The sequence below is a fragment of the Erpetoichthys calabaricus genome, chromosome 2 (genome assembly GCF_900747795.2).
Source record: "Erpetoichthys calabaricus chromosome 2, fErpCal1.3, whole genome shotgun sequence".
In the NCBI taxonomy this organism is placed as follows: domain Eukaryota; kingdom Metazoa; phylum Chordata; class Cladistia; order Polypteriformes; family Polypteridae; genus Erpetoichthys; species Erpetoichthys calabaricus.
The window spans coordinates 268474466-268495113 of NC_041395.2; the positions used below are offsets into that span (position 1 = coordinate 268474466).

At 37.0% G+C, this 20648-nt stretch overlaps 2 protein-coding genes across 2 annotated transcripts in view; one reads left to right on the top strand and one right to left on the bottom strand.

Annotated features, from left to right (window-relative positions):
• Positions 1 to 223: 223 nt before the first annotated feature.
• trmt2b (tRNA methyltransferase 2 homolog B) lies at positions 224 to 2386 on the bottom strand. Its single transcript, XM_028795513.2, has one exon. The coding sequence runs from the start codon at positions 2221 to 2223 to the stop codon at positions 766 to 768; it is 1458 nt and encodes a 485-aa protein (XP_028651346.1). The 5' UTR covers positions 2224 to 2386; the 3' UTR covers positions 224 to 765.
• A 66-nt stretch (positions 2387 to 2452) lies between these two features.
• The window catches only part of dnajb12a (DnaJ heat shock protein family (Hsp40) member B12a), a 59973-nt gene continuing 41777 nt past the window's right edge, over positions 2453 to 20648 (top strand). The window contains exons 1-4 of the mRNA XM_028795512.2: positions 2453 to 2620; positions 7868 to 8048; positions 12391 to 12536; positions 16239 to 16418. Of these exons, the coding sequence (XP_028651345.1) occupies positions 2488 to 2620; positions 7868 to 8048; positions 12391 to 12536; positions 16239 to 16418 (640 nt within the window). The 5' untranslated portion in view covers positions 2453 to 2487. The remainder of the gene's footprint in view (positions 2621 to 7867; positions 8049 to 12390; positions 12537 to 16238; positions 16419 to 20648) is intronic.

Consider the following 20648-nt stretch of genomic DNA (forward strand, 5'->3'; position numbering starts at 1 on the left):
TATCCAAATGTTGTCTCTTATCTGCAGTACTGGCGTATTTGACATTTCAAACAGAAAAAAATACGTGTTCCAAATCAAAATTCAATATAAATATCAACCCCAGAATGCTATTAAGAAACTTCCCAATGTATCATGCAATATTTGAGAAAAAATTGATATAAACACGAAGGAAAGAAAATACACAAATATTGTTGGCACTTTATCTATTGTATAAAACTGTGCATATATATAAATGCTATAACATATAAAGAATATAACCATTGAAATATTTTAAAACATTTTCATGATTGACATAGCAAATAATAAACTACATGCTATCTAGAAATTAAATTTTGAAACTATTCTTAATCCAATACGCCACCTAAAGGACATTTTTATTTTTTTGCGATTAAAAGAGAGAGAAATTAGTTCACTAACTACTGCTTGAAATTTTTCTTGATGCCATTAAAAGCTTACATTCAGTTAAATTCAGTTTATTTTTGATAAATTGCTCATCACATTGCATTCGCCGTAGATTTCTTGGCAGTAAAATGTAAAAAAAAAAAAACCTACAGAAAACAACAGACAAAAGTTGATTTATTTGATCTAATGAATGTTATCTATAAAGTATTACATGTATAACTTAAAATGTAATAAATTTGACCTTAAATGCATCAGTTACCAATTCCTTCTTGTAGCATCTGGAGATTTTGTGTCACAATTGTCAGAATCCTTCTAAGAAATGGAAAAAAAGCCTTTTGGGAAATTCTGTCCTCCATGTAACTGTTATCTCTCAAAAATGATAATCAGCTCACAGTGAAGAGTGTGTGGAAACATGTCAATTGGAATCGCTAGTGTTGGAACAAAAGAATTTCCAAAGAGCTTTTTTTTTGGGTCTGGTGGACCGCACAGTTCTATAAAGTTCTTCATTGCTTCCCCATCTGGTTTGCAGGAGATATAAACTAGCTTTCGAATGGAAGTGCAGTTTCTGATTGCACGGATCACACGATAGTGCAGTCCAGCTCGTGATGGATTCACAACTGCAACATGGGGTACAGAAGGATACAAAGGTAAAAGTAACTGGGGAAGTATCACCTCAGCCTTCCCTGCCAGGAAGTGACAATTCAAAATGCCATTGAGAGAGGCATTGTATTTAGCATCTTCAATTGCTTGCTCTATTAATTCTATTCCAATGATATTCTTAAAATCTTTAGACAGAGATAGGCCTATTGCACCAGTTCCACAGCACACATCTAATAAGGTGCTGGATTTATCACTTTGACTCGCATCTCGGACTGTCTTAAAAAGTGCCTCTGCGCCAAAAGTATTCACCTGAAAGAAAGCATCGGGTGAAATACGAAATTTAAGTTCCTGGATCTCCTCATATATGTGGGGTTTGCCATAAAGAAGCTGGTAGGGGGCCTGCTCATTAGTACTACGGGTCATTGAACTTTCCTGAAAGTAAAGTGATGTCAGTTGACATGCTGCTCCTGCTCCACGTGTAAAAAAGTTGACAAGAGACTCTTTGTGAGGTTGTATCTCGTCCTGTTTTAGATTCTGTGGATGAAAATACACAATTGCCATAGTATCTCCCAGAGAACTCGTGCGGACTGTTATTTCACGCCAATGTCCACCTTTATGGAACAAAATACACGACTCTAAGGGAGACTGTTGAATAAACTGTTCATAATATGTTGCCACCTGTTTGTGTTTTTCGGGCAAGTTCAAGAGGTGATCTGCATGTACACAAACAATATTTTGTCCTTTTCCGGTACCAATGTAGAAGCCAACAGTTTTAGGATTACCATCTGGGCCTTTGTTTACTGAAAATGTTGATTTATTTCTATATCCCTCCAGTACTGGAGAAGGCATGGTGGGCAACAATGGGAAGCTTAGCTGCTGTTGATTTTGAGAGTTGGGCTGCTGGAGACACTTTTTTTGAATAAGGTGAGCGTCCAAAAACTGGAGGGTCTTCTTTTGCACTTCATATTTAATCTGAAGCTGTTTCTCATAGCTCATTCTCCACAGTGGAGTCACTGCTTCTGCCAACCGTTCTTCCAAAGAAAAGTGGCTATCATCACACGTCAATAAACTGTTTCCTTTTTTCTTTTTCACTGACCTTCTACGTTTAGTTTTACAATCCACAAACCCTTCGGTTACTGCACAGCTCCAAAAGCGCTTAAGAATTACCCGCAATCTTAGTGTGCCAGTCACAGTTTGACAAACAGAAACACAAATAGCCATGCTGCACAAACTGAAAATATTTTTAAAAGTATGCTGGTAAAATAACAAGAGGCAAATCCTCGAACATCTTATTTTAAAAGGAGGCGGTACAAATATTAGAAAAACTCCTAATACTTTTATTGTGATATATAAAATTCGGAAATGCAGCACTTTCTCACGGGAACGTCACGTCACTCACGTGACTTGACGCACTTCCGCACGCGCCTCAGTCACTTGGCACGTCATCCATCGGCGCAGGAAGGCGGAGCTCTCGCTCTTTTTGCGATGGAATCAAACAGGGACGAAGCGGAGCATTGCATCGAGATTGCTGAGGCAGCTTTCCGGAATGGTCAGCAAGAGAAAGCGAAGCGGTTCTTAGAAAAGGCTCAGAGGCTGTTTCCGACGCAAAGAGCGCAAGGTAAATTTGAAGAGGTTGGGTATAATAAAACAAACAGTGGACGCTGTAATCGAACGAGAGGTGTTTGGAAGGAAGTTGAATGTTTGGACCTACGGCGGCGCTGGCGTAGGGAGATGGTTAATTAGCTTGCAGTCTGTAGTATTAGCATTTGTCGGAAATATATATTTCTAATATATTTAACACAATTCACCATTGAGTATCTGTGTTTGAAATGATAGTTGTTACATTTTGAAACGATTCGTTATTTTGTACGGAAGTAGAGTGTCAGTGGCAAGTTCGGCTTTGTAAAAGCCCTCGGATTCCCAGGTTGTGTTCTTATGATTGGCTACGCATTGCATTCTGGGAGGAGCTGGCTCTTGCGCCTGTCACCCACTCCGGTGTTTTGAATCGAAAAACAGCCAGAAAGAAATGAAGCAAGCATCTGTAAAACATTCAGGCAATCGACAATTACAAATATGGGCATTGTCACGAAATGTCACTCTACACTAACAAATACAGCTATGAAAAACAATATTCTTCGAGCTGTAATTCCTAGAGGAGCTTCCAACCCTTCAGTGACAACATCTTTTACATAAACAAAGACAATGACGAAAAAATGTACTTAACTCTTTGGAGTTTCTTTGAAGACTTTTAAGTGTAATTTTTTCAAGCATGCACCAAGTAGAATGTGAGAATTTGACAGTATTCAGTTTTATTGTCCTCTGAGCGAAGTTTGTTTTGCCATATGGTTTTACAGCGAGACCACGACACAGTATTTATATAAAAAAACAGCAAACACACACAAACTTAGAACAAAGGGTTAGGATTCTGAGCAACATAAAATTGTTTGTTGTCCTGTAGAAAGCGATCAAAAATTGCGTTTTCGTGTATTAATCCAATTTTATAGTAGACCATAAAGGTTTCAAAAGATTAACGTAGTACTAGGGTGTTGTACCGTGTTAGCCATTATGAATGTAGTGAAAAGTCAAGCAAAATGACACCTTTTATTGACTAGCTAAAAAGATTAAAATATGCAAGCTTTCGAGGCAACTCAGGCCCCTTCTTCAGGCAAGATTTTACTAAGTTATGTATGTATCTTGCCTGAAGAAGGGGCTTGAGTTGCCTCGAAAGCTTGCATATCAATCTTTCTAGTTAGCCAATAAAATGTATCATTTTGCTTGACTTTCCAAAAGTTTAACAGAAATTCAGTCAAGAAAGTTGTGAAATTAATTCAACATTTTTTATGCATTATCACCTGTTTGCAGAGCTGAAGTTTCTCTCTGGTCACGCAGGTAATGCTGCATTTCTTTGAAGTTACAGTACCCAGATTCTCTCACTATAGTCGTCAAAGTAGCAAAAAGAGAAAAAAAAGGACAGGCGTGTTTGTAACATTTTAAATACTTGGCTCAGGAAAATGTTCTTAAAGTTAAGATGAGGTCATAAAGGTCAATTTGCTGTGATGGTAATTTCAGTTTAACCAACCACTTAATGGCTATTTCCCCATTTTCACCTTTGTTTCACAAAACATTAAACAGATTCAAGCAAGTTTGGGGATTTTAGGCCATGAATTTTGTTTTTACTTTGTACAAGTTGAAATGTTTTGAAAATGTTCCCAATAACCGTAAGAGGTCATTACATATTTCTTAGCCATTGTGAAAGGCGATATATAGCGCCCGACCCGGCCCAGACTGACGCAGAGGCACGTGTATAATAAACAGTCTTTTTATTTTTTCCTTCAGCCGTGGGGCACGCCTTCCCCGTGTCCCACAGGCCCAACACAGTCCTACAAGCACTTAAATATAGCACACCAAACAACACTTTCCTTCCACTTTGGCACCACCACTCCTCCCAGGCAACCTCTTCCTCCCGATTCTGGCTCTCGAGTGGTGGTGGCTGGCCCTTTTTATACCCCACCCGGAAGCGTTCCAGGTGCTTGATCACCTGGGGCCTCATGTATAATGCCGTGCGTAGAACTCACACTATAACATGGCGTAAGCACAAAAGCGGGATTGTGCGTACGCACAGAAAAATCCAGATGCAGGAATCTGTACGCACGCAAACTTTCACGTTCTTCCATGACATAAATCCCGATCAGCGTGAAAAGTAATGTACGTGCACGCGCCTTCTGTCCCGCCCCAACTCCTCCCAGAATTACGCCTCTTTGAATATGCAAATCAATATAAATAGCCTTCTGTGAAAAGACATTGGGAAAAGCACGGGGGGAAATATAAGAATTTCAGTGAATACAAAGTGGAGGCAAAGGAAAAACGTACTATTTGTTGGTTTAAACAGTGGTATAATCAACAAAAGGAAGTTGATCGAGTGACAGAGTGTTGGAGAAACTCGAAGGCTCAAATTCACAAAGTCGTACAGTGCCCGAAATAAAAAAGAAATCACATATCAAAGTTGGCGTTAAAAGGCGAGTCGTAGCCCACCGTCTGAGTGTCATATGAAAGCTTATTAGGGTACAGACAAAAAAAATAGGCACACAGTGGGGAAAAAAGCACGAAATGTCAACTTTAATCTCGAAATTTCCACTTTAATCACGTAGTTTATTTTGCCATTAAAGTAGAACATCATAAACTTCATCTTAAAATCGTTTAATTTACTAGTTTCTCAAGTAGCATGTTAAATGCTTTGTTCTGTGTTTGATCTTCTATGTGCTCTATGTGTGTGAATCACTACGTGCTTCCGTTCTTTCTCTTTCTCCGACAGGACACAGAATGCATTACATTCGAGATATTACAGCTCTCTGAATAATTAAAATACTGAGATGTATACGTGATATCATTTTCATGATGATAGGAATGAAAGCATGTTATTAAACATGGGAACACGGTGGCGCAGTGATTGTTCATATCTCACGCAAGAGGCTTGCTGCACCATGTGTGACCTTCGATGAAATAATTTATTACAGAAGTACTGTCTTTTTCAAACGTACTAACCTCCAATTCCTGTCCATACTTTTCTTTCTCCAATCGCCACACAATCAGCTCTGTAATAGATGTTAAGCCATTTGTAAGCTTAGAACGCCGATTCTTCAAAACTTTTAAGGAACATTGAAATATCTTCGTAGTACATGTTTAATTATTCTATTCGTCTATCCTTCCAGTGTCGCGTCAGCACCAGCAAGAATACAGCGCAAGGCAGGAGCTATCCTTGAACTAGCTATACGCTGCAGCACCGTGTCCTCACATGTTTAATTATTAACAATACAGATTATTTAAATGAAGTTAGTTTTATCTGTATACTATAAGCAACATATTTTGCTGCATTTCATCTTAAAAATGATATTGTCATCATACGCGCTTTATAAAGTAGCGCAGGTTGTGCAATATTATAACTGTAGTGTAAGTTTACAGTGAGGTGATTGTACTTATAAGTACAAACAGTTCTACAAGGAGCACTTGATGGACTGATTGAGTGCGTTTATAGTTCTTGGGATGAAACTGTTTCTGAAACGCGAGGTCCGTACAGGAAAGGCTTTGACGCTTTTTGCCGTGGTTGAGGTAGTGTGTACTTGAAACTGTATACCGATAATTCTCTTTCCGATCATCTGCTGCTGTGATTCACACTCAGATACAGTGATATAAATGCTCCGAGCGGTGCAGTGAGAGTAATGTGGAAAAAGATAATCCGCAGTGGCAACCCTTAACGGGAGCAGCAAAAAGAAGAACAAGATGCAGTGAGCGTAACAACGCTAAAGCAGTTATGGTATTTGGAATACTATGGCTATTCCCTGGCCCATTATATTGCTACAGGTTAATTACAATCAGATGCATTACACTAATAAACAATATGCAGTTAATTTCAGTGTATTTATAAAGCCGCGTCAGGAATGTGGAGCTAAGAAAGAAAGGATGAGCACACAGGAACAGTAGTTTGACCATTCTGTGGACCATTATATTGTTACAGGTTAATTACAATCAGATGCATTAAATTTATGAACGATATGCGGTTAATTTCAGTGTATTTGATAAAGCCGCTGCCGTGGATGTGGATCTAAGAAAGGGTAACCACGCAGGAAGAGTAGCACTGCTTTGACGCTGGGTGCCGCCAGTCTGCAAAACCGAGCGGAGAAATTGCGTACGCCAAGGTATGAGTTACAGTGGAAATGTGCGTGGCTTTACGCCAAGTTTAGGTTTTATACATCGCGATTTGAGCGTGGAAAGGTTCGTACGCAACATTTCTGTGCGTACGCACCGTTTATACATGAGGCCCCTGGTCCTAATTGCATTTCCGGGTGGGGCTGAAAATTCGAGTAGCCGGGCTGCAGAGTCCATGCAGCTCCCCCTAGCGGCCATCCGAGCCCCCAACCAGGCTGTGGAGGACTCCATCTCCCATGGAGCCATGCGCTAGGCTGGGGGATCACCGTCTGCCAGGGAGACTGCCACCAAGCGTCCCAGGGGAGGTATTGGGCTGCCCATGGTGGCTCCCCCGGAACAGATGCAGTAGGGGCGTCCCTGCCGGGCATGGGACCCGGCTGTCCTTCACACCATTTAGCGCAATGCTTCAGCCAAGAACATTATCACTTAAGTATAATGTGCCAAGGCACAATCCCATATGTTTTTCATCTGTTACTTAGTTTGCTTGCAGCAAATTGTCTGAACTTTGATTCATTTATGATTAATGAATTATATCAGTAAACAGCTGGCACTCTTAAATATTTATACATTCAAATAATCAAAATTCATACAATGCTACATGGTTACAGTATGAAATGCTGGTGTGACAACAGCCATCTGCACCCCAGTTCTGACATATATGATTTTTTTTTTATTTTGGTGAGTACTAGTGTGCAAAGTTGTTTAATTTTGTGCATTATAAATAGTAACAGTAAAAATGCAGTGTGATTATTTTTCAGTGTTTGTCTTTTCTCTTCGTTATCCACCTCCTACTATTTATTGTTCTTACAAGGAAATACTCATGCATTACAAAAATATGCTATAGGTAAAACTGGTCATCATTAATACCATGCAAAAAATTACACTCAAATTATTTTGAATGCATTCTTCAGTGATATCAATTAAGTAAAAGTCAGTCATTTTCCAACCCACTATATCCTAACACAGGGTCACGGGGGTCTGCTGGAGCCAATTCCAGCCAACACAGGGCGCAAGGCAGGAACAAATCCCGAGCAGGGTGCCAGCCCACCGGAGATTAAGAGAAAGTACTTCTGTAAATTAGAATCTTACTGTTTGAAATAAACAACCACTAGTTTGTATTTTTGTAAATTAATTTTGTCTATTTTTTTTTCCTATTTTATAGCCTTACTGGAGTCAATCACACAAAATGGCCAGCCATTCAGTGGAGACCATTGTTCAAAACCTACTGAATCTGCGGGTACCAAACAGAGGAAAACTGGAAGTACGGTCAATTCAGGAGCTGGGGAAGGAACTGGTGATACTGGAAAATCATATACATCAGAGCAGCTTGATGCTGTCAAAAGGTATTTTAAATTGATGTAGTTTATATGATCTTGTAGTGAACATTTTTCAATAATTACATTTGATTTGTTCAAGTTTCAAGGAATCACAATAATTGTCTTTTTTTCAAACATGCCAATTTTCCAGTTTCCTCTCTGAAATAAACTTTGTCTTTAAGAAATCAGAGTAATGCTTTCCTTCAGAAATTTCAAATTATACCTTTTAATCATTCTGTGAAACGTATAAATATCCCCACTGTGTCTAACATGTATTTTTACCTTGCTTTACATTTTTGATTAAATCACCTTTTGATCTGTTAATTGTTTTTCTTTGGTTTACCTGAGATGGATGTTATTTAACAGCTTTCAGGTAGTAATGCAGGTGGTAATTGGGGGAGCTTGCTCATTTTCTGTATATGCGCTGAATGTTTACATAATTATTTTTAAAAATACATTTCGTGAAGTAGTTGTGTCCAGAAAGACTTGTGGTACATGGCCACCAAGTAGTTCTAAGATGAGAATAAAAAATTATATATTTATAAAGAATTAGGCCACATATGGGAAAAACCACCAGTGTTTGGCAATATAAGGACCAATGTAATTGATTTTCATGTTCTAATGTGGTGGTCATGATGAACTCTTACTGAAATCATTGCATTCCACTTAGTGTAGATATTAACCAGCAACCCAAACATTAATTAGGAAGAGTAAATGCATTTTACACTTATAGGGTCAATATTGACACATTCACAGAGTACAGTACATTCTTACTTGACATGCAACAAGTCACCATTCTTCAGCACCTTGATTATTGAGCTTCTAGGGCTGGGCCCTAGAAATATATATCAAATTTTTGATTCTCTGTAATATTTAAGAAAAAACAACTTCCAGAAGCTAATATTACAATATTTAGCACTTTATTTGATTTTCTACAACTTCTGAATGTTAAATAAACTACATATCATCTCCAGTGTTCTTCCTAAACCTGACTACTTTAACTACCCATGTTGCTTGGTGCTGATGAAAGCAAGAACAAAATGGTTAGACAATCAGAAAAGGAAGAGTTTAGAACACGTATGGTTAGCGCTGCTGTTTGCATTTGGTTTTCCCTAGGATGACGGTTTGATAACTACACTAACCAGTAATTCACATGATAGCAGTGTAAATCTTAATTCATCCATTTAACACTGTCTCCAGTACTGAATTATTACAAAAAGGATTTGAAACCATAGCCTTCATAGTTTTCTTTTGTGTGAAAGAGTCCGTGTTTGTGTCCCAGGTTTTTTCTATCTTCATTTTGAGTTTGCATTTTTTGCAAAGCAGGTTGTACTAGGGTGCTGTACCATGTTAGCCATTATGGATATAGTGAGAAGTTAAGCAAAATGAAACCTTTTATTGGCTAACTATGAAGATTATAATATGTAAGCTTTCGAAGCAACTCATTCCCCTTCTTCAGGCAAGATTTTCCTAAGTTATGTATGTATCTTGCCTGAAGAAGGGGCCTGAATTGCCTCGAAAGCTTGCGTATTAATCTTTCTAGTTAGCCAATAAAAGGTGTCATTTTGTTGTAACTTCTCATTGCAAAGCAGGTGAATTTAGCTTTACAATTATAATAATGAATATTCAACATATAGTGCATTAATTTTGAACTAACATTTATAAATACTGTAGTGCCCAGGGATTGGAAGATGGAAGAATGGATTGAACACTCTAGAGAAAGCTGGTGGAAGCCCTGAAAAGAACCTTTAATTTCTTCACCAACTGAGCATGCTACCTCTTCCATGGCCACTCATCCTATACACACACACACACACACACACCACTGGCCCCACCTCAATCAAGTTACCTCGAACTCCTTGAGCACACCTGATGCAGTGGCTCTGCACCCAGGCTAATGGACATAAATATATGTACAGGAGCCAAAAAAACAAAAATGGTTGGAAAAACATGGTTGTTGGGTTGCTTGTTTGAGGCACAGCTGTTCATAAAATTCTGTGGGGAAAAAAAAAAACAAACTTTGTTTTCCTTTTGTATTGCTGTGAGAAAATATACCAAGTTTTGGAGTTTGAACAGAAAACTTGCATATACATTTCTATATAGTGCTGATCTTCAATCTTTAAGATATTTTGAAAACGTATCAAGAAATATCCAATATATTGCATTGGGTCAAAATAATTGCACTACCAGTTTAAGTCTATTTTGCCCATCTTTATGATTAAAACAACTTACCTTGAAACCTCTGGCTTCCTTACTTGAATAAATCAAAACACAATTTACAATGCTATCTAATATATTTTCTGTAATAAGAAAGGTTGAATATACAGGTGCATCTCAATGAATTAGAATATCATCAAAAAGGTAATTCAGTAATTCAATTCAAAAAGTGAAACTTGTGTGTGTGTGTATATATATAATATAATAGATTCATTACACATAGAGTGATATGTTTCAAGTGTTTATTTCTTTTCATTTTGCTGATTATGGCTTATAGCTAATTAAAACCCAAAATTCAGCATCTCAGAAAATTAGAATATTGTGATAAAGTTCAATATTGTAGACTCATGGTGTCACACTCCACTCTGCTAATTAATTTAAAACACCTGCAATGGTGTCCTGAGCTTTTAAATGGGCTCTCAGTCTGGTTTAGTAGGCCACACATGGGGAAGACTACTAACTTGACAGTTGTCCAGAAGACAGTGATTGACACACTCCACAAGAAGGTTAAGTCACAAAAGGTCATTGCTAAAGATGCTGGCTGTTCACAGAACTCTGTATCCAACCATATTAATGGAGAGTTGAGTAGAAGGAAAAAATGTGGCAGAAAAAGGTGCACAAGCCACAGGGATAACCACAGCTTTGAGAGGATTGTGAAGCATAGCCCATTGAAGAATTTGGGGAAGTGGACTGCGGCTGGGGTCATTCCTTCAAGAGCCACCACACACAGACATATCTTTACCTGGGCTAAGGAGAAAACGGACTGGACTGTTGCTCAGATGAAAGTAAAATTTGCATTTCATTTGGAAATCAAGGTCCCAGAAACAGGAGGAAGAGTGGAGAGGCACAGAATCCAAGTTGCTTGAGGTACAGTGTGAAGTTTCCACAGTGAGTGATGGTTTGGGGGACCATGTCATCTGTTGGTGTTAGTCCACTGTGTTTTATCAAGTCCAAAGTCAGCGCAGCCTTCTACCAGGAAATTTTAAGAGCATTTCAGGCTTCTCTCTGCTGACAAGCTTTATGGAGATGCTGATTTCATTTTCCAACAGGACATGGCACCTGCCCACACTGCCAGAATACCAGTACCTGGTTTAATGACCATGGTATTGCTGCGCTTGATTGGCCAGCAAACTCACCTGACCGAAACATGGGTATTGTCAAGAGGAAGATGAGAGACACCAATACCAACAATGCAGACGAACTGAAGGCCAGTATTGAAGCATCCTGGGCTTTCCTAACACCTCGGCAGTGCGACAGGCTGATCACTTCCATTCTACGTCACATCGATGCAGTACTTCATACAAAAGGAGCCCCGACCAAGTATTAAGTGCGTACATAGACATACTTTTCAGTAGGTCAACATTTCTGCATTAAAAATCTTTTTTTTTTTTTTTTTTTTTTTTTTGGTCTTATGTAATATTCTAATTTTCTGAGATACTGAATTTTGAGTTTTCATTACCTGTAAGCCATAGTCATCAAAATGAAAAGGAAATAAACACTTGAAATATATCTCATTGGGTGTAATGAGTATCACTTTTTTGAATTGAATTACTGAAATAAATTAACTTTTCGATGATATTCTAATTTATTGAGATGCACCTGTATGTAAAAAATTAAACATTCGATAATGCAGTGCACCATAAATCATAGGAAAATGGAATAAACCAAATAAAGTAGGATGGCAAGTGTATTTGACGACTTCATTGTATTGCTGTCTTTTGTTATTTTTATTATGGCATTTTCAGAAACTTTCACATTCAGATCTCTCAGAATCAGAGTTTATAGTGTTGTATGAGAAACAAACTTTTTTTTGGGCGATTGTTTTAGGCTTGGATAGATTTAATTGTCAGCATTGGCATTAGTTTTTGCCAGCAATGTTGAGGTAATAACTTTAACTCTTAAGTTTTGTATCTCATTGAACAAGTTATAGTTATTGCGCATGATGTACAAAAACATGTTAAGCCGTTTTCAACTTGGTTATTATCAATGATTCTTTTAAAGAGTCTGTTGGAATTTTGTTTAAGATCATACTTTACTTACTAATCTACTTACTAATCTACCCCTCCCTTCAAAATGAGGTGCAGAACTGGAAGTACACATTCAGACCTTTTAAACTGTAATGTTGAATATTGCTGGATTTATGTTTTTGCAGGATAAAGCAGTGTAAGGACTACTATGAGATTCTTGGAGTTAGCAGGGATGCATCGGATGAAGATCTGAAAAAGGCTTATAGAAAATTGGCATTAAAGTTTCATCCTGATAAAAACCATGCACCTGGGGCTACAGAGGCATTTAAAGGTATGAATTGGAATGGGCAACGCTTTTGTCCAAACTTCTTAAAGAATATGATATGTAATTTATTTATACATAAATATAAAAAAAATTATTCCACTTAGGACTAACACGTAGATCAATTTATCCTTAGGCAATATGCAACAATTAGTTTTGTTTTTCAGAAGAGCTTGACTATAAATTTACCCCTTTAACATTAAAAATAGATAGAGGTACAAGATGTAACACTATGTTTTAGAGTTGAATATAACAATAATAGTAATTATTATTCTTGCCAATGCTATATTGCATTTTTTGGATTTGTATCCATTTGAGAGTCATCACATTAAATCCATCTGTTATGTGGTTTTTTTGTTTAATCAGATGTAATATTCAAAACATTTTTTCTATTTTTTTAATGTTGTTAAATATTCAACTACGTTCTCTTTTTCTTGGGTTTTATAAACAAATAAGCTAACATACTGTTCCTTTGCAGCTCCATCAGACAATTGTACAAACATTTTCACAAAAGTTTACGGTAGGGTATTATTTTACATACCTTAAAGAAATGCATTATTGTATAACAAGTATAAAACGAACTACATTTACAGTCTGTGACCCACTGCAACAAACATTTGTGTTTGTGCATTTGTCATTAGTTTTAGGTTCTAAAGAACACATCTATATACTTTATTATACTAACAAAAATGCAAGTAAATACATATTTCTCCACTTTGGAAATTCTGTATCTTGAACTCACTGGTCTTTAAAATGTCCAGTGGTATAAGCCATTCAGAAGTAGTATAGTTACAGCACAGCAGTAAATGATACATTCTTTACACTCTTGTTTTATATTTTTTTAATCCTTGTATTTAAAATGTATAAAGATTTGGCAACTTTTTTAAAACCTTTGTTAAAAAAATGACACCTTTTCTTCAAAAGAATCAACTATTAGGATGGTAGTCATACAGTGTCCTGTCCAAATCGTACAGTGTGTGTAGTCCGAATTCTGTCCATGTTATTGTGGCTGATCCTTACTCAACTCAAAGTGGTGGCATTCCAAACTCAATGTTATTGCAATTTCAATTTAGGCAGTTCACTAGTGTGTTTTATGGCTTAAGCATAGCCTCCCTTAACTTATACAGCATTATCTGTAGAGTACAATCTTACATCTTATTACCTTTCTTGATCTCTTCTGTTTACTCTCTTGAAGTAGATATTGCTAAATCCAGTGCAATTCCTAGGTCCTTCTTCTAAGGTGTGCTTACATATTTTTGTATTCAAATCTAATATGTTGCATGTCACAGCCTTTTAACCATTGAAGTATGAAAAATCGTCAAATGTTTTCAGGAACACAATTATGGGTTTAGCTTAAAACAGTATACTTCCCAGTCATCAGGTTGGCTGGATGCCATTTAGTGAGCTACTTGCAAAGGTGAACCGCCACAAGCTAGTTTACAGCATTTAATAGACATGGGTCAGCATTTCTGAGCTGTATTTCAAACACATCATTAAGCTAATATCCTGTCCTCTTAAAATCTCTCAAGTCCATTCCTTTCTTGCTTTGTGTCTTTCATATTTGGTGTGTCTTTATTTGGTGTTGGATTTTGTTGGCTGAGTACACCTTCTCTGGTACAAACTGTAAAGATAACTTGTTTTAAAGGGTTGAGATAAGCAGTAACTTTCAGAAAGATGTGACTTGTGTGACAAGAATTGATATGACCCATCAAAAAAGTTTGGGGCAGCCACCCGTATATCTCCTGGCTGCATAATTGGATATGATTTGTTGAGAGGTGTTCAGGTCCAGGTCCAAAACAGAACTGATTCAAGTATGTGAAGATGGCGACTTTAAAGGCCAAGACTGAAAATGACGGCATTAGGACCGGAAGTGACATCGTGGGTGCCGGAAACGGCAATGACATCATCTTAGCTGCCACAACACTGTGGAATTTCCCGTGAATGGTCTGCAGAGGATCGAGAGAGAAAGTCAGTGCAGCTTGCCACCCCCTGGACTGGCGTGGAATTGTCTGCCCTTTAGCTGCCTTCCACTTGCACGTGTGTGACACTCAGTTGAGTTAAACATTTCAAAGTGGATTCAAACTTCAGCAAGATTCATTCCATCCCCCCCATATGAAATACTAATAGTGCTTGTGTTTTTTCTGAATAATTTAGCTTTTTTTTTTTTTTTTTTTGGTTTAATAGGTTAATATTAGGGAATATTAAACTCTTTTTCTATATAAACCTCATATAGAAAAAATGTATTTCTAATGTTGGACCTTAATTTTAAAATGTTATTTAAGATGAGGAGAAAGGCTGCATCAATTAATTAATTTTTGAGCTATTTCATTCCTTATGCAGCGCCATGTGTCAAGTGACTAAGTTAAGTGACTTTTCATACTATCTGTTAAAAAATCCTCCATATCCTTGTACTGCACCCCAAACATTTCTTTCAGCTTTATTAAATCATACACTAAGAATTTCCAGTGGCAGTGATATACTTCAGGAATCTGTTCTCTGTTTTGAATGTAGTTGTTTAAGGCTCAAGTCTTGTGCTTATTGGGTGTACGCGTGCTTTCTCCAGGTGCTCCAATGGCCACCCACAGTTCAAAGACACACAGGTTAGTTGGACTGGCAATTCTAAACTGGCCCTATCTAGCATATGTCTGTGTGTGTTCACGCTGTGTTGGACTGGCACGCTGTTAAGGTTTTGTTTATGCTTTGCGCCCTATGCTTTTTGGGATAAGCACCAGCTGCCCCGCAACCCTGCTCTGGATAAGCGGGTTTGAATGGATGGAGTGTTGTTTTAACAATGTTTGTTTCCCACATTTTTCTTTTAGTAATGCTCATGCAAGACATATGCTTGAAACCAAAACATTTACCTTTTTTATTATATGTTAATTATTTGTCGCTTTATGTCTCTGCTGTCATTATGATAATATTCCTTTTCTTGGGTCCTAGTATATTACTGACTTTTTTATTTGAGTCCTCATATTAAAAACTATTAAGAATCCCTACACTAGAAATTCAAAGGGAAGCCAGTACTAAGGCCCAAAAGCTGTTATCGATAATAAAATTTTAGTACCAATCCAACAGTACTCCACACCTGCCCGTTCAGTTAAGATGATCAAAGCCTCACAGTGAGAACCACAATCCACAAATCCAAAGAAAAAGATAAGGATAAAAGCTGGAACCCCACTGAACATTTCAGTTCTATATTGGCTTTGCTTAAAACAAAGTAAATAATCAACAATAAAATGTACATTCTGTAGAATGACAAATTAATATTTTAATTCAAATAACTGGTGATGCTGCTTATTGTCATTTCAAAACAAAAATGTATGTTTGCAGGAAGCATTTAACATCAAATCAAGTTTACTCTGCCTGTTTTTATTACAACCTAAAAACAAGTATTCAGGAATTAAACAAAAAAAAAAACCTCTGAATTTGATTAATGTAGATTAATTACATGCTCTTAATTGGCTAGAGTGTGAGTATACATGTGGAGGTGTAAATGAGTGACTCCTGCCTTATGCTGCCAAGATAGGCTTGCCACCTGTGAACCTAAATAGGATTAAGGTAATTTGAGAATATTCTTTATAAAATACTACAACATAATTTAAAGTGTAGGATACTAGACAGTTTTTATATTGATAATTAGACATTTTTGAAGATAATAAAAAGTGCTCACATCTTCAAATTAGACTAATGCTTTTTTTTTTTCCTTTATAGCTATTGGTAATGCTTACGCTGTGCTGAGTAATTCAGAAAAACGAAAACAATATGACCAGTTTGGTGAAGAAAAAGGTCACAGGCATGGACATTCACATACAGACTTTCACAGAGGCTTTGAAGCTGACATCTCACCCGAAGATCTTTTCAACATGTTTTTTGGAGGTGGCTTTCCATCAAGTATGTGAATTCTCTTTTTATTGATGGCATGTTTTGAAATAGGAGGCTTTGCACAAGTAAAAAAAACCCTTCACACATCTGAAAGAGGGGAATAAAAATTACAGTTTGATTTAAAAAAAAAAAAAAATCGTTATTTGTAAGGCCTTTTTACCCAATGCACTTTATAAGACAAGGGTATATTCTTGTTATCTACACATTATGTAGTTGACTTAAAGGTTATTTTGACCCTAAAATAGACAAAAGGTTAAAGATACAATGTTTTGGCTATATGGCCTTCATCAGTTTTGCAACTCAGAAGGAAAAAACAGGTAACATATATAAAAGGGGAAGGAGGAAACAAAGCCAGGGCGGATGAAAGGAGAAAAGTTTGAGTGATAGTAAAAAAAAAGCTGGCATTAGAGAAAATGAAGGAAGAGATTAATAAGCTAGTCAGTCATTAAGACCTGGAGAAATATGTGGTACCGGTCTAAGAAGGAGAATACCGTCCTCTGCTTTTCTTTGAAATGTGTGTTTATAAGTCCCATGAAAAAGAGCAGTCCAAGAGATCAGTGTGACTGTTATGAAGAGATGTTAAGTGTTCTATAACAGCTTTGTAAGGTCTCAGTTTTGTGAAAGTGAAAAGTAACGGTGACTGTGTTAAATTCAAGCAGTATTTCTTGTTGCATTTGAAAATATATTACTGACAAAATTAATTAAATAAGCAACAATTGATGCATATATTTATTTACACTCGCATTTCATGGTCTTCTTTATTTTCACATTTTACAGTACCTTGCATATATATTTTTTTTATTTAACTCTCTCTGAAGTATTTCATGGTGCAGAAAGCTGTTTTTGTGATTGTTAGTGAAAAGCAAAACAACACATTTCATTTACCTTGGCACATAAAAGTAATACATGAAATAGAAAATTTTCATGGTCACACCTTATGTAATTCTCTATTTTATTTATTGTGCGCAGATTCTCCAGTTTTTCACTATTTCTTGGATGGAAAAAAAATCCAAGGGATGTTGTGTCACGAGCCGCAGTTCGGTATTAAAACTGCATCTGTATTTATTTAAAATGTTATATTAAGTCAAAATTGTATTTTTCTATGTATAGTAAATAGTTTATTAAATGACAGCATTACTTACCTATTTCACAGGTTATGTTGGTAAATGGTAGGCAGCATGATGGACTCAGTATATATTTTTATTTGGCACAATGTATTAATTCTCCAAGGGAGAATATAATACTCTCCACATCACCAGTCTCCTCTCATTTTTGCAGTCTGAGCAGCTCATGCACCAAAGAGGGTTACGCTGGATTCACTTTTGTTTTTCGTGTGTTTTGCACAGCCTCAGCACTTTATCACTATCTGTTTCCCTGACCATCTTTTATGTTCTTTCATAGTAAGCTAGCAGAACCAGTCTGATTTTGTTTACTGTTCAGTGTGGAGCAGGCACTGTCTTTTGGGCAAGTAGCTTATTTGCGATGCAAAGTCTGTGCTTGAAGTTGAATAAAACAACCTTTGGTACTCCCTATTGCGTTGGCCTCCTCGATTTGTAACAGGGTAAGATCTGAATTACACATATACGTTAATTATTTTGAAGAGCAGCAGGGTCTCTTTTGGGAGTGAGAAAGCTGTTCGGAAGTGAAAACAACAAGTGTCAGTAAGGACATGTTCATTGTTGATACTCCTAAGTACAGAATGGGAAATGCCTGCTTCCTGCATTTAGAAAGTGATGTGAACATATTGTCTGCAGTGACTTTTTTCACATTGCTTGTGAAAGGGTCACAGATCACATCAACAGTCACAGTGCATTTCCGTATCATTTGGGCATTATTTTTCTCCATATAGGCAATATTATCTAGTATATATATTTGTTAATTACATAAGCAGGAAAATTTCATTCCATACTTGTTGGTTTGTTTGACTTTTTTCAAAAACTGCTCATTAGCGACTATGCCTGCCCTTGCTTGTAACCCTTGATGCAATTCTGTCCAAAGTGCGCCAACTGTGTCTGATTTACCAGTAAAGCTGTCAGTAAACACAGTGCACATCCTGCATGTGTTTTACTTGGGGAAAGGAGAACATTCAAGATAGCATATTGTGGATGGCGCGATCTTTGAGTGAATGAATAACACTTGCAATTTTGTCCACAGAAATGACAGACCTATATGAGTATGCAAACTTATCTTTGTGTCTGTGCATCTGCAGTAGCATTTCGATATAGCTGTATACCAATTGTCCCTGAATACAGCTTATTTCTCTCCACGTAACTAACATGTTGCCTCGGTCCCTCCATTTTCACAAATAAAGACTTCCATTTATTCTTGCATATGCATTCATTGCCAGTCTGCAGTGTGCAAAAACTTTTGATAGTGAGCCTCCGTCCACTATGGCTCTCTTTACTCTCGGCTTGATTGCTTTGTCCACAGTGTCCCAATTCACAGGTTCTCCCTTCATGTAGAATTCACTCTCGCTGTGTACGTCGTTTCAAACAGTGTGTGAAAACCATTGCAATGCCATTTCAGGTGAGTTTATAGTTAAGTTTTACTTAACTGAAATAACTGAAGCACCCACAATTTTCAGATTTGCTTTTTTCTTCATCACACAATGTTTGATTGTGTGATGATTTTCCATTAATTATTTTACAATCAGTGTGCTGAAGATGGACGGCAATTCACATCTGGGAAACAATGTTCAGTAATGTTGATAACAGCGGTAGTAGAGGATCTTTTGAAGTAAAAAAGACATGCAAATACAATTAAAGGCAAGCTGGAGGAGAGACACAGCGATTCACACTTGGGTACCATTGTATAACAGAATAATGGGACTTTCCAGTAAAATACCAAAGAAAAATATCGATCACGTTTTCAGAAAATAGTTTCAGAGTTGCGACAACATGGGATTTGGAAGGACAGCAAAACAGGAATAGTCAAGGAAGGACAGGAGTGTGATGTCCATACTGATGAAATAATGAAATATTTAAAAACACAGTGCCAATTCTCGTCGGCTGTGGGACTTCTAAAAGCCATTTGGCAAACTCCAAACTGTTATTAGCCACTCTTCCATAAATGCCTGATTATTTTCAATAGGTTTTCCCATCTCAGCAGAGGACTTCTGGAGCTCTGTTACCATTGTCCCATTAAGTCTCTGTTACCATTGTCCCATTAAGTCCTTGATCACCTCTCTGACTGACGCATTTCTTCCCTGCTTACCCAGTTTGGCTAGATGGCCAACTTTAGGAAGAGCCCTGATTGTTTTGAAATCTCATCCATTTCACAATTATTGAGGCAGCTATGAACACTTGAAGTTTTAGAAATGGTTTTATTCACATGCCCTGATCTATGTTTCGCCACAGTTTTATTGCTGTGGTCTACAGAGTTCCTTTTGTCCTGATGTGCATTGTGATTTGGGAACCTTATATATACACAGGTGTGTGCCTGGTGTCCAGTCTATTCAGTTTGCCACAGGGGGACGTTGATGAAATTCTTGGTACATGTCAATGATAACTAAAGCACCTGACCACAATTGAGAGTGTCATAGCAAAGGGTCTGAATACTCGTGTGAATGGGAGATATCAGTTTTTGATTTTTAATAAATTTGCAAACCTTTCTGAAAACATTTTCACTTTTTCATTATGGATTATTATTTGTAGATTGATGGACAAAAATGGCAAGTTCATCTGTTTTTAATTTAGCAACACTAAAGGGTGCAGAAAGTGAAGGGGTCTGAATACTTTCTGAATCCACTGTTATTTCTAAAGTGACAGACTGCTTAAAATAAAATCCCATATTGTTATTCAACAAATTTTTTAACAGCTTTGTGGGACTGTGTGATAACCTAAACAATATTTATGTTGCATGGAATAAGTTTATATCACACAATTAAATACCACATGAAACAAATGTCCATTATTGAAAAGGGAGTACATGGTCAAGGTCAGTGTTATTGCCTGTTTCCCAGTAGAGTTGATATTAATTAATATATTCTTCATTGGAATAATTCCAGTACTCCCATGCTGGATTATTTGGATATTTTACAATAAATACTAAATAAATGAAATCCTAAACTAGAATCCTGTCATGAATGCACTTCAGAAATTATAAGCGTTCCATCCAACTTATGTGTTTTAAGAATCACTGTCTCGCACCCCCAAAACAGATTACTTGACAAAAATCAAGATTCTTGCCTAATAACTGAGAAAATACATTGTTACTGTTTCAGGTTTATGTTAAGATAGA